Genomic DNA, 13,492 nt, shown 5'->3' on the forward strand with positions numbered 1-13,492 from the left:
AAATGGCTACTTCCTGTACTGTAACCATTTTGTAATTCTATGTTGCATTTAAAATATTCAGCCTCATTTTTAAGCTCCTACCTTGTCATTCTCTTTGATGGGTACAGCATATGTTGCCAATTTGGTGTACCATTTGCTTGCCTTTTCTGCCACTCCCTTCCCAGCAGAGAACATGCTATGTTTTAGCACATCAAAGGTGGGTGGTAGCAATGAATCCAGTTTAGAAGGAGGTGGAGACATGAGAGTCAAATCTCCACTTGTCTCTCGAACTTCCACTCTCCTGTTGCTACTTGCAGAGTATGACGGTGAGGACCAGAGTCTGTCTCTTTGCTTGACAGCAAACTCGCCCTTTCCATGTGGTTGAAATGTTCTGGATCGACAGAGTCCTTTTACTCTGGGTGAGCCTGCTGGGAGGCTAGACCTCCTGGATCCCTTAATTGCGGGTAAGCCTTTGATATGAGATGACGTTTTGTTTTCGTCATCTGTTTTTGAGAAATCCATGCTAGGTGTTCGACTAGTTAAAGGACTACTCATGGAGTCCATGTACATTTCTATTTCTTCAGCCAGGTTTCGGCGAGCTGAAATAGTAGAGGGATATTTATTGTAGTCTTCATCCTCTTCCTCCTCCTCTTTCTCTTGACTGGTTTCTGCAAGCAGAAGAGAAAGTGGGTCATAGCCTCTTTGAACCCCTCTTCTTTCTGCTGGTTTGATCGCTGCACCTGCACTCATACTTCTTTGCAATTGCTTGGACTGCAGCCCTTGCCTCAGTTTTTGGTTAGATTGCCCACCAGACTTTTCAGCATCAGATTCACTGTCTAGATCTTCCAAGTCAAAAATGGCAGGAGAATCTGTTTTATCTTCCTCTACATTGGCCAACGTTTCATCCAGATCATATGGTGTATCTTCATCACTCAGCTCCTTTTCTGGATTCAGAGTGACTGGTTTTTGCAAATGTCTGGGTTTGCAGATCTCGAGTGTGTTTGGTCTTAAGGCCATTTGTAAAGCTGTCGAAAGTATTTTAGCATCAGCACCCAATTTTTCCGCAATTCCCCTGGGATCACTGTCCATGCTTCTTCTGTGCATCATAAGTCCTGCAAAAGTATCACCACTAAGATTGCGGTTTCTGCCTCCCCACACCATTTGTTCCTTCAAGCCAGGTTCAACAGCGCTCTTGTGTCTCTTGCGCAAACTGCTGCCATGACCTAGTCTAGGATCAGGATATGCACCATTGTCGAAGGCTGCAGTAAACAGCAAACCTGCCATATTTTCTGTAATCAGACATCAGATTTTTTCAATCAGTCGAAAGCTTTATACAATTACAGTAATGTACTTTATTCTATTTCCAATTTGAATTAAACAGATGCACCAGCAATGAGCCTTTTTAAAAAATTGCTTTCACTCTTTATGTCGTTGTTGGCTGAAAGGATATAAACAATTTTTTTCCTAAACTTCTGGTTATACAATAGAATCAAAGGTGCTTCTTTATTTTTGAACCTGACTTTTCAAGATGTATCCCTGATATCACAGGAAATGCATGCTATGAGTCACAAACCAGTCTGCACTGATACTACACTCAATTTTGAAAATGAACTGCCTGTTCAGATCAGGCCTATTAATAATACTTAGCGCATTGAAACTTATAGTTTATCAGACACATGAGGCAAGATCTTAGCCCATTATTTAGAAATCCTATTAATAGAAAATAATATTATTGCTCATCTCTAATTGCCCAGTTACGAGTCAACCGCATTGCTGTCGGTCGGGAGTCACATGGAGGCCAGACCAGGTAAGGTCTCCTGAAGGACGTTAGTGAACCAGATGGGTTCTTGGACAGTCAGGAAGGTTATCTAAGAATACAAATAGATCTTGATCAATTGGGTCAATGGGCTAAGGAGTGGTAGATGGAGTTTAATTTAGATAAACGTGAGGCACTGCATTCTGGTAAAACAAACAAGAACAGGACTTACACAATTAATGGTGTGCCCTGGGTAGTTGGTAGAACAGAGAGACATAGGGATGCAAGTACAGTTACAACGTTTAAAAGACATTTGGATAAGTTCACGAATAGGAAAGGTTTTGAGGATATGGGGCAAGTGCAGGTAGGTTGGACGAGTTTAGTTTGGAAACGTGGTACGAGTGGACTGAAGGGTCTGTTTCCACGCTGTATGACTCTATGACAATGGAGTTACGGTAATCTTTGGATTCTTAATTCCAGATATTTTACTGAATTCAAATCCATCATCTACTGTAACAGAATTTGAATTTGGGCCCCCAGAACATTACCAGGGTGTCTGGATTAACAGCCCAGTGATAATACCACTAGGCTATCACCTCTCCATGTTGTGCTGACTCATATCGTGCCTCAGTTCTTTCATGCTCTTTGGAGAATACAGGCAGGCAAGATGCTTTTTCTGCCATGTCTGAAGTGTACAGTACCTGATTCCAAAGATGAATTAAATGGTTTTGGATGGTTTTACCACCCAGCCAAACCAGCCTGAGGGTGTTCCAAAGAAAAATCACTACAAAAAGTTAAATTAGATGGAGATTGTTCCCTTAATGTCCTTTATAATCTCCATAAACACAAATCACCAGAGTAATTCTTTAATTTAAAACACTTTTTACACACAATGAAATCTTTCATCTATTGGTGCACAGTAGTATCTAACTGTTGAAGAATTTAAAACATTACAAGTATAGGAAAGATAATTCTTCAATTTAACTCCTAGTCATGAAACATGCTTTAAAATTACAAACCACTGTTTTCCACATTGGTCTTGTTTGGACTGGTGGCTTCAAAGCTGCAGTTCATCTTTACGATGCTGGTCACAGATGTTAAGTCATTTCTGCTTCCTTGAAAATCCAACTGGGACAGACAATCTCCACTGCCCTTTGCACTTTCATTCTCAGACACTGTAAGCAATGTAAGAAATGTGTGATTCAAATTGTTGCACTGCATTGATAAATGTATCTTTTTAGGCTAATTTTCTTCCCTTGTTTTCTTCCTCTTGAGATATTAATCCTTTCTGAGAGCCTGTGGCAATACAGATTGTTTACCACATACTTTTTAGGCAAACATTCTGCATTCAGTCCATCTTAGTTGGCCATTTACCAATTTGGAAATCAACCATGTTTGTAAATGCCTGCTTCCAACAGGTGTTAAGTGGATAGTGATCCAGACCTTTTGTTTTCCTTCTCTATCCCAGGGGAATGAAAGCCAACTGAAGTGACCTTACTGTCACCAGGCTTTAAATCAGCAACAGTAGCACAGCCCAGGGAACCTTATGGCCTGCAAGATCCAGTTATACTTCATCTTTTACCAAACAAGGCTTCATCAACCAAATGACCATGATTACACCTTAACAAAAAACAGGTTATTTGTGGTGAGCAGATATACTTAAATCAACTGATAGTTAAATCAAAACAGATTATCAAGATCAAACGATAATTTGGAGCAGTCTGAATGTTGTAATCTAACTTTGAAGTTTAAGTTCTCAAACTCTCAATTTACAATTTTGAGGTTTATAGTGTCAAATAAACTAAATTTGACTATTGCCTCGGATCATTCTCAGGAAAGCTGGAACAATCTGAATACTTTAATCAAGCTAATGATTTTCTATTTGACTGTCCTCTGCAAAGTCCCTGGATGCTAAGCTACTCAGAAATACAAACTAAACTAGGTTTTGTCTGGGCAGTTATCTCTGATGCAGCCAGAAGCTTTCTCTTCTCATTCTCATTCTTACACGCTTCAAGGAATCATTTCGGTATTGCTTTCCTTACATTTCTGTGCACCTTTCAAATGTTCATAAAGTTCAGATATTTCAATCACATTTCTGCATGAACTTCGCAGAATTACATTAGTAAGTACCCATATGCCTACACAATATGTAGACTAGAAACAGCTTTCATGCTGTTTTCTTTCAGACTGTTACACACAACAATTCTCTTTACATATATGTAGAAACTACAAGTAGAGGGGGGGAAATGTACATGAACTGGAGTCACTCTCTTTTTTCCCATCCTTATCCTTTGGTTGCCCCACTGCAGACTGCTCAGATCCATGCGCTGAAGACATGTCTCCTCGTCTAACCTCTTCTTTTGATAAGGAGTTATATCCAAGATCTGACTGCCCACCTTAGGAAAAACAAATACATGGCAGTTAGGGACTGATAACAGCTTCTTTAAAATATATACTTTTTAAACAGCGAACAAGTTTTGTTTTGTAACTGAAAGGTATACCGCTTCATTCTCCAAAATGTTATGTTTACTAACTGCATCTTTTGTCTGAGGCAAGTATGGGATTGTCCAGTTACTGAATATTATGCTATGATACATGTTTGAAGGAAGACGTTTTTGGTTTTCTTCCCACCTGAATGAAATGGTTGGTAGAAGGTGACAGGTAGGTGAAGAACAGTAAACTCAGTCAATATTTGAATGTGAAGAAACCTGAATGTGGAATGTCCAGCTGCTACAGTATTTGGAAATGAGGTGTGTGATGTGAGAGTTCTGGTTGCTAGGTCCATGTACCTTCCAAATTCAGCACTAAGCTGAAAGAAAATATTGACAGAACTTCTTTCTGGGTGGGTGATCATTTTACATTATTTAGGTCTACAATAAGCAGGAATTCAACTTGAATCCATATCACTTTCAGTCAGAGTAATCAAATATCGTGGATAGAACTGTGGACTGGCTCTTTAAGAGATGCACTGACATTTGTGTATTTTACATTAAATGATCATTTTGAATAAAAACTACTATAGTTGCAATATTGAGTTATGCCTGATGAGCAATGTAAGCAATGTCTTGTTTAAATATAACCAATGCTTGGCAGTTAATGGTCAACCATCATTAACTGCAGCGCTCTGAAAGCTAGAACTTCCAAATAAACCTGTTAGACTATAACCTGGAGTTGTGAGATTTTTAACATCATTAACTGATGCATTCTTCATGACAATAGAGTTCAATCACCAACCAGCTGACACTCACTTCTCCTATGGATAACATACTGCTACCCTTCACAGTGGGATTCTTGCAAATGTCTTGATGAGTGCAAGATGAAAAGCTTTGACAAATTTTCTCTTTTCTCAGCTATACTCTACTAAGAGATTGTACATGATCCTGGATTGTCATCAGCTTGACTTTGAGCAATTTACCTACACTCCTCCACATGAATAATTCTTATGGCAAACTACCATCTCATGTCAAAATGCAAAATACATCGTAATTTCTGATATTCATTTCCTTTATTTCTCTCTGTTGCACAATGTTGATCAATGGCTTGAGGAATTTGCTTTCATGTAATGCCTCAAACAAGCCACTAGGAGACACCATGTCAGCACCGGACTCCTGACTGTATTGGAGAGGCTGGATCTGCTTCCAGATCTCTCAGTTGAACTTTCAGATACTTGCCATGACAAGCCAGACACAAATTACATCCAACCTCCTCTATTTGCCAAAAAAGCCCGATGAAGGAAAATTATTTAAAATATCCAGAACTAGATGGCATAGATTTAGGGTGAGAGGGGAAAGATATAAAAGGGACCAAAGGGGCAACTTTTTCAGGCAGAGGATGGTGGATGTATAGAATGAGCTGCCAGAGGAAGTGGTGGAGGCTGGTACAATTGCAACATTTAAAAGACATCTGAGTATATGAATAGGAAGGGTTTAGAGGTATATGGGCCAAGTGTAACTAGAGAGAGAATAGGGCTCCTCAAAGATCAGCAAGGCAGCCTTTGTGTGGAGCTGCAGAAAATGGGGAAGATACTAAATGAGTATTTTGCATCAGTGTTTACCATGGAAAAGGATATGGAAGCTATAGGCTGTAGGGAAATAGGTGGTGACATCTTGCAAAATGTCCATATTACAGAGGAGGAAGTGCTGGATGTCTTGAAATGCATAAAAGTGGATAAATCCCTAGGACCTGATCAGGTGTACCCTAGAACTCTGTGGGAAGCTAGAAAAGTGATTGCTGGGCCTCTTGCTGAGATATTTGTATCATCGATAGCCACAGATGAGGTGCCGGAAGACTGGAGGTTGGCTAACGTGGTGCCACTATTTAAGAAGGGTGGTAAGGACAAGCCAGAGAACTATAGACCAATGAGCCTGACGTTGGTGGTGGGCAAGTTGTTGGAGGGAATCCTGAGGGATAGGATGTACATGCATTTGGAAAGCAAGGGCTGATTAGGGATATTCAACATGGCTTAGTGAGTGGGAAATCATGTCTCAAAAACTTGATTAGTTTTTTGAGGAAGTAACAAAGAGGACTGATGAGAGCAGAGTGGTAGGTGTGATCTATATGGACTTCAGTAAGGCGTTTGACAAGGTTCCCCATGGGAGACTGATTAGCAAGGTTAGATCTCATGGAATACAGGGAGATCATTCGGGAGGCTGAGGGGGTAATTGAGAGGAGTTACCGGGAGTTGGTCACTCTTAAGGCTCAGGACAAGGATAGATGGGTTACAGTTAGGGGGAGGAAAGGGGACAGACAGACAGTGCAGAAATCCCCTGTGGACATTCCCCTCAGCAATAAGTATACCATTTTGGATACTGCTGGGGAAGATGACCTACCAGAGGAAAGCCATAGCAGTCAGTTCTCTGGCACTGAGCTTGACACTCTGGCAAAGAAGGGAAGGGGCAGAACAGAAAAGTACTTGTGGGAGGGAACTCGATAGGAGATTTTGTGGTCAGGATCGGGATTCCCAGAAGGTATGTTGCCTCCCTGGTGCCAGGGTCCGGGACGTCTCCGATCGGGTGTATAAGGTTCTAAAAGGGGAGGGCGAACAGCCAGAAATCGTGTTACATATTGGCACTAATGATATAGCCAGAAAAAGGATTGAGGATATAAAAAGTGATTTCAGGGAGTTAGGATGGAAGCTGCAAAGCAGGACGAACAGAGTAGTGTTCTCTAGTTTACTACCGGTGCCACGAGATAGCGAGGCGAGGAACAGGGAGCGGGTGCAGTTTAACACGTGGCTGCGCAGCTGGTGTAGGAGGGAGGGCTTCAGATATGTACATAATTGGGATGCCTTTTGGGGAAGGTGGGACCTGTACAAGAAGGACGGGTTGCATCTGAACTGGAAGGGGACCAATGTCCTGGGTGGAAGGTTTGCTCGAGTAGTAAACTAGTATGGCAGGGGGGTGGGAACCTGAGCTGTATACCGGAGGTGAGAGTTGATGCAGATGAAGCAATAGCAAGAGGTAGACCAGCTAGTGGGAAGGATTTTCCTGGGAAGAAACCAAGGGATCTGTTAAAGTGTGTTTGCTTTAACGCAAGGCGTATCAGGAATAAAAGTGATGAACTTAGAGCATGGATCAGTACCTGGTGCTATGATGTTGTGGCAGGAACAGGATACTGATTAAGGATGATCAGCCATGATCATATTGAATGGTGGTGCAGGCTCGAAGGGCAGAATGGCCTACTCTTGCACCTATTGTCTATTGTCTATTATTAGGGGTTCACTACAGGCCCCCCAATAGCAGAAGGGAGATGGAAGAAAGCATAGGTCGGCAGATTTTGGAAAAGTGTGGACGTAGTAGGGTTGTTGTAATGGGTGACTTTAACTTTCCCAATATTGATTGGAACCTCCTTAGAGCAGAAGATATGAATGGAGCTGTTTTTGCAAGGTGTGTTCAGGAGGGTTTCCTAACTCAGTACGTTGACAAGCCGATGAGGGGAGAGGCCATTCTAGACTTGGTGCTCGGAAACGAGCTGGGGCAGATATCAGATCTTGTGGTGGGAGAGCATTTTGGTGATAGTGACCACAACTGCCTCACATTCTACATAGCTATGGAGAAGGAGAGGATTAGGCAAAATGGGAGGATATTTAATTGGGGAAGAGGAAACTATGATGCGATTAGACATGAGTTCGGAAGCATGGATTGGGAGCAATTGTTCCATGGTAAAGGCACTATAGACATGTGGAGACTGTTTAAGGAACAGTTGTTGCAAGTGATGAATAAATATGTCCCTCTGAGACAGGCAAGAAGTGGTAAGATAAAGGAACCTTGGATGACGAGAGCTGTGGAGCTTCTTGTCAAAAGGAAAAAGGTAGCTTACTAAGGTGGAGGAAGCTAGGGCCAAGCTCAGCTCTAGAGGATTACAGGCAGACGAGGAAGGAGCTCAAAAATGGTCTGAGGAGAACCAGGAGGGGGCACGAGAAAGGCTTGGCAGAACAGATTAGGGAGAACACAAAGGCATTTTACACTTATGTGAGGAATAAGAGAATGGTCAAAGAAAGAGTAGGGCCGATCAGGAATAGCATAGGGAATTTGTGTGTGGAGTCTGAGGAGGTAGGGGAAGCCCTAAATGAGTTTTTTGCTTCTGTCTTTACGAAAGAAACGAACTTTGTAGTGAATGAAACCTTTGAAGAGCAGGTGTGCATGCTGGAATGGATAGAGATAGAGGAAGCTGATGTGCTGAAAATTTTGTCAAACATTAAGATTGACAGGTTGCCAGGCCTGGACCAGATTTGTCCTCGGTTGCTTTGGGAAATGAGAAATGCAATTGCTTCGCCACTTGCGAAGATCTTTGCATCCTCACTCTCCACTGGAGTCGTACCTGAGGACTGGAGAGAGGCAAATGTAATTCCTCTCTTCAAGAAAGGAAATAGGGAAATCCCCGGCAATTACAGACCAGCAAGTCTCACGTCTGTCGTCTGCAAGGTGTTAGAAAGGATTCTGAGGGATAGGATTTATGACCATCTGGAAAAACATGGCTTGATTAAATGCAGTCAACACGGCTTTGTGAGGGGCAGGTCATACCTCACAAACCTTATCGAGTTCTTTGAGGATGTGACTAGAAAAGTTAATGAGGGTCGAGCTGTGGATGTGGTGTATATGGACTTCAGCAAGGCATTTGATAAGGTTCCCCATGGTAGGCTCATTCAGAAGGTCAGGAGGAATGGGATACAGGGGAACTTAGCTATCTGGATACAGAATTGGCTGGCCAACAGAAGACAGCGAGTGGTAGTAGAAGGAAAATATTCTGCCTGGAAGTCAGTGGGGAGTGGTGTCCTTGGGCCTCTACGGTTTGTAACTTTTATTAATGACTTGGATGAGGGGATTGATGGATGGGTCAGCACGTTTGCAGGTGGAGGACGTTGACAGTATAGAGGGTTGTTGTAGGCTGCAGCGGGACATTGACAAGATGCAGAGATGGGCTGAGAGGTAGCAGATGGAGTTCAACCTGGATAAATGCGAGGTGATGCATTTTGGAAGGTTGAATTTGAAAGCTGAGTACAGGATTAAGGAAAGGATTCTTGGCAGTGTGGAGGAACAGAAAGATCTTGGTGTGCAGGTACATAGATCCCTTAAAATGGCCACCCAAGTGGACAGGGTTGTTAAGAAAGTATATGGTGTTTTGGCTTTCATTAACAGGGGGATTGAGTTTAAGAGTCGTGAGATCTTGTTGCAGCTCTATAAAACTTTGGTTAGACCGCACTTGGAATACTGCGTCCAGTTCTGGTCGCCCTATAATAGGAAAGATGTGGATGCTTTGGAGAGGGTCCAGAGGAGGTTTACCAGGATGCTGCCTGGACTGGAGGGCTTATCTTATGAAGAGAGGTTGACTGAGCTCGGACTTTATACATTGGAGAAAAGGAGGAGGAGAGGGGACCTAATTGAGGTATACAAGATAATGAGAGGCATAGATAGAGTCAATAGCCAGAGACTATTTCCCAGGGCTGAAATGACTAACACAAGGGGTCATAGTTTTAAGCTGGTTGGAGGAAAGTATAGAGGGGATGTCAGATGCGGGTTCTTTACACAGAGAGTTGTGAGAGCATGGAATGCATTGCCAGCAGCACTTGTGGAAGCAAGGTCATTGGGGACATTTAAGAGACTACTGGACATGCATAGGAGGGTGCATTTGAGGGTGCATACATGAGGATCAGTGGTCGGCACAACATCGTGGCTGAAGGGCCTGTTCTGTGCTGTACTGTTCTATGTTCTACTAGCCATTTGGATACAGAACTGGCTCAAAGGTAGAAGACAGAGAGTGGTGGTGGAGGGTTGTTTTTCAGACTGGAGGCCTGTGACCAGTGGAGTGCCACAAGGATCGGTGCTGGGTCGTCTACTTTTTGTCAATTACATAAATGATTTGGATGCAAGCATAAGAGGTACAGTTAGTAAGTTTGCAGATGACACCAAAATTGAAGGTGTAGTGGATAGCGAAGAGGGTTACCTCAGATTACAACAGGATCTGGACCAGATGGGCCAATGGGCTGAGAAGTGGCAGATGGACTTTAATTCAGATAAATGCGAGGTGCTATATTTTGGGAAAGCAAATCTTAGCAGGACTTATACACTTAATGGTAAGGTCCTAGGGAGTGTTGCTGAACAAAGTGTTGGGCGGCACGGTGGCACAGTGGTTAGCACTGCTGCCTCACAGCGCCTGAGACCCGGGTTCAATTCCCGCCTCAGGCGACTGACTGTGTGGAGTTTACACGTTCTCCCCGTGTCTGCGTGGGTTTCCTCCGGGTGCTCCGGTTTCCTCCCACAGTCCAAAAGATGTGCAGGGTCAGGTGAATTGGCCATAGTGTTAGGTAAGGGGTAAATGTAGGGGTATGGGTGGGTTTCGCTTCGGCAGGTCGGTGTGGACTTGTTGGGCCGAAGGGCCTGTTTCTACACTGTAATGTAATCTAATCTAATCTAAAGAGACCTTGGATTGCAGGTTCATAGCTCCTTGAAAGTGGAGTCGCAGGTAGATAGGATAGTGAAGGCGGCGTTTGGTATGCTTTCCTTTATTGGTCAGAGTATTGAGTACAGGAGTTGGGTGGTCATGTTGCAGCTGTACAGGACATTGGTTAGGCCACTTGGAATATTGCGTGCAATTCTGGTCTCCTTCCTATCAGAAAGATGTTGTGAAACTTGAAAGGGTTAATAAAACGTTTACAAGGAGTTTGCCAGGGTTGGAGGATTTGAGCTATAGCGAGAGGCTGAACAGGCTGGGGCTATTTTCCCTAGACATCGGAGGCTGAGAGGTGACCTTATACAGGTTTTTGAAATTATGAGGGGCATGGATAGGGTAAATAGGCAAAGTCTTTTCCCTGGGTGGGGGAGTCCAGAACTAGAGGGCATATGTTTAGGGTGAGAGGGGAAAGGTATACGGGGCAACATTTTCACACAGAGGGTGGTACATGCATGGAATGAGCTGCCAGAGGAAGTCGTGGAGGCTGGTACAACTGCAACATTTAAGAGGCATTTGGATGGGTATATGAATAGAAAGGGTTTGGAGGGATATGGGCCGGGTGCTGGCAAATGGGATTACATTAGGTTGGGATATCTGGTCGGCATGGACTAGTTGGACCAAAGAGTCTGTTTCCGTGCTGTACATCTCTATAACCCTATGTCAGTACTCCAGAGCAACTACTTTAATTAGTAGATGATCAGTAAGCAGTTCAGAACTAGTCTAATGGTACCAACTCAACACTTGAAAATGAGGCCTCTGTGGTGCAGTGGTAGTGTCCCTTTCCCTGATCTGAGGCCTAGATTCAATCCCACCTGCTCCATAGCTATGTAATAACATCTCTGAACAGGTTGATTAGAAAAATAGGTTACATCAAAAAAGTTGTTCAGGGGCTTTAAGCAATCAGATGAAAGCTATTACTGGCAAACATGAACTTTGCAGAGAGTGTTTCTAAATGCAGAAAACAGCAATTAATTTGGACTTATTTTAATGTTTACTCAAGAGTTGTTGCTAAAATTAATGGAGTGTGAATTAAGGGCAAATTACATACACAGAGCAACATTCAAACATGCATTCTGAATGTTTGCTCAGAAATTTGTTCCATCATATTTTGCATTTTTACAGTAATTACAAGCAATCATCCAAAGCAAATAATCCTGCAAGTGACTCATGACCTTTCAGAAAATAGAGAAACAAGTGTACCTACAAATGCCTTTGTACCAATTTCTAATTCTTGTAACTTTCTATAATGTGGTTTATTTAAGCAAAACAATCTGCAACACATCATCTATGCAAATTGTACTATAAATGTATTGAAGTATGTAATTTTAGCAATACAAATTAACAGCAGTAAATTATTCAGTTAACAACTGAACACAATGGCACATGCACATATGAAACTAAAAGAATGCTAGCTCTGAATTGCACTGACAAATATACAACACTGATTCACATACCAAACCACTGTACTGAGGGTTTATGACCATGACCTGCAATAGTGTTTCACCCCCAAGTACACATTTATCTAAGTGGATGTAACATCCCCTTCTGCATAACGAACACTGGAAAGAAAAACAAGTTCTGAAGAATCATACTGGAATCTAAATCTCAATTCTGTTTCCTTCTCAATAGATGTTGCCAGATCTGCTGAGTTTCTCCAGCATCCTGTTTGTTTCACATTCCCAGAATATACAGTATTTTCCCTTTATTTGAGGAAAAACAAGACTGGAAAATCACTTTGGATAATTTGTGTTTGGTGACTGAGGTGAGCTCTAACTGCATGTCGGAGTGTGATACCGTGTGAATATTTTATCACTTATAGCATTCAATTTGCTAACATGAAGCAAAGTATATCCTGCACTGTCAGTGTATTTTACTGGATTGCTACCTAGGGCTAGTCTAAATATGACTCCACTCTAGGATGGAAAGAAAACATGCAATTTTTTTCATATACGAATCACATTTAGAGAAAATAGCAAAAGGAACAACAGTAAAAAGTAAACTAAAAGTTGAGGAAATTAATTAGAAGGTGAAACATGAAAGAACAGCAGAAAGAAAAACACATGGACATTAGACAATTACCTGAAAACATATGATCATCCATCAGTTCGGAGGAAATCCAGAGAGAGAGAAACGGCACTCTTTCATACAAGGAATCCTGACTGTCATATCCATAGCTCAAGCTAGAGCCAAGCCTAGCTGCGTGCAGAGAACATGTGTGTAGGGATAGGGCAAGATGGTGGATTAAAGAAAAACATGGAAGGGAAGAGGTCATCATGAAAAACAGGAAATCAAAAACACAGACAATGGATACAAGATGACCCCAAATAGACACAGAGAATAGGGGACAGCAAAAAGCAATGAATAAAACAAAAGATAAGAGAAGTTTGAGTTGACAGATATTGGTGACACTGTCAAATGTACCTGTACTAGATCTATCATCAGTGGAATCTACTTTCATTAGCTCGGAGTTGAATTGGGGTTGTTCCGCAGTGCTAGTGTCATTAGAGCTATCCATGCTGCCGTGGCTAACAGCATCCAAGTCACTGCCATCTGCTTAGAGAACAGAATAGATTAGAACAAGTCAGGAGCAAGTTACTGCAGATGCTGGAATTCGAGCTGAAAACCAAAATGCTGGCGATCACAGCAGGTCAGGCAGCATTCATGGTCAGAAAGCAAGCTAATGTTGAGTCTAGATGACTCTTCATCAGAGCTGAAGTGAAGTGTGGAGGGAACAGCATTTATGCCATGGTTAGGAGGTGGGAGTGGAGTGCTGGGGAGAAAGGATGTTGGTAATGCATATTAAGTGAT

The 13,492-nt window shown here is 42.3% G+C and overlaps 1 protein-coding gene across 11 annotated transcripts in view; it reads right to left on the reverse strand.

Annotated features, from left to right (window-relative positions):
- The window catches only part of dennd4a (DENN/MADD domain containing 4A), a 151,600-nt gene that overhangs the window by 21,649 nt on the left and 116,459 nt on the right, over nucleotides 1-13,492 (reverse strand). For 5 of the 11 annotated variants that reach the window (XM_043674604.2, XM_043674605.2, XM_087981452.1 and 2 more), the window contains 5 exons: nucleotides 13,106-13,234; nucleotides 12,764-12,880; nucleotides 3,988-4,131; nucleotides 2,755-2,910; nucleotides 82-1,268 (listed from right to left, as the gene is read on the reverse strand). In XM_043674604.2, coding sequence (XP_043530539.1) covers nucleotides 82-1,268; nucleotides 2,755-2,910; nucleotides 3,988-4,131; nucleotides 12,764-12,880; nucleotides 13,106-13,234 — 1,733 coding nt within the window. The remainder of the gene's footprint in view (nucleotides 1-81; nucleotides 1,269-2,754; nucleotides 2,911-3,987; nucleotides 4,132-12,763; nucleotides 12,881-13,105; nucleotides 13,235-13,492) is intronic. The other 6 variants (XM_043674613.2, XM_087981448.1, XM_043674614.2 and 3 more) reach the window with 4 other exon arrangements.

This window comes from Chiloscyllium plagiosum, unplaced genomic scaffold (assembly GCF_037043375.1).
Source record: "Chiloscyllium plagiosum isolate Xiang-an unplaced genomic scaffold, Cpla_swu_hap1 HiC_scaffold_39, whole genome shotgun sequence".
Taxonomy (NCBI): Eukaryota; Metazoa; Chordata; class Chondrichthyes; order Orectolobiformes; family Hemiscylliidae; genus Chiloscyllium; species Chiloscyllium plagiosum.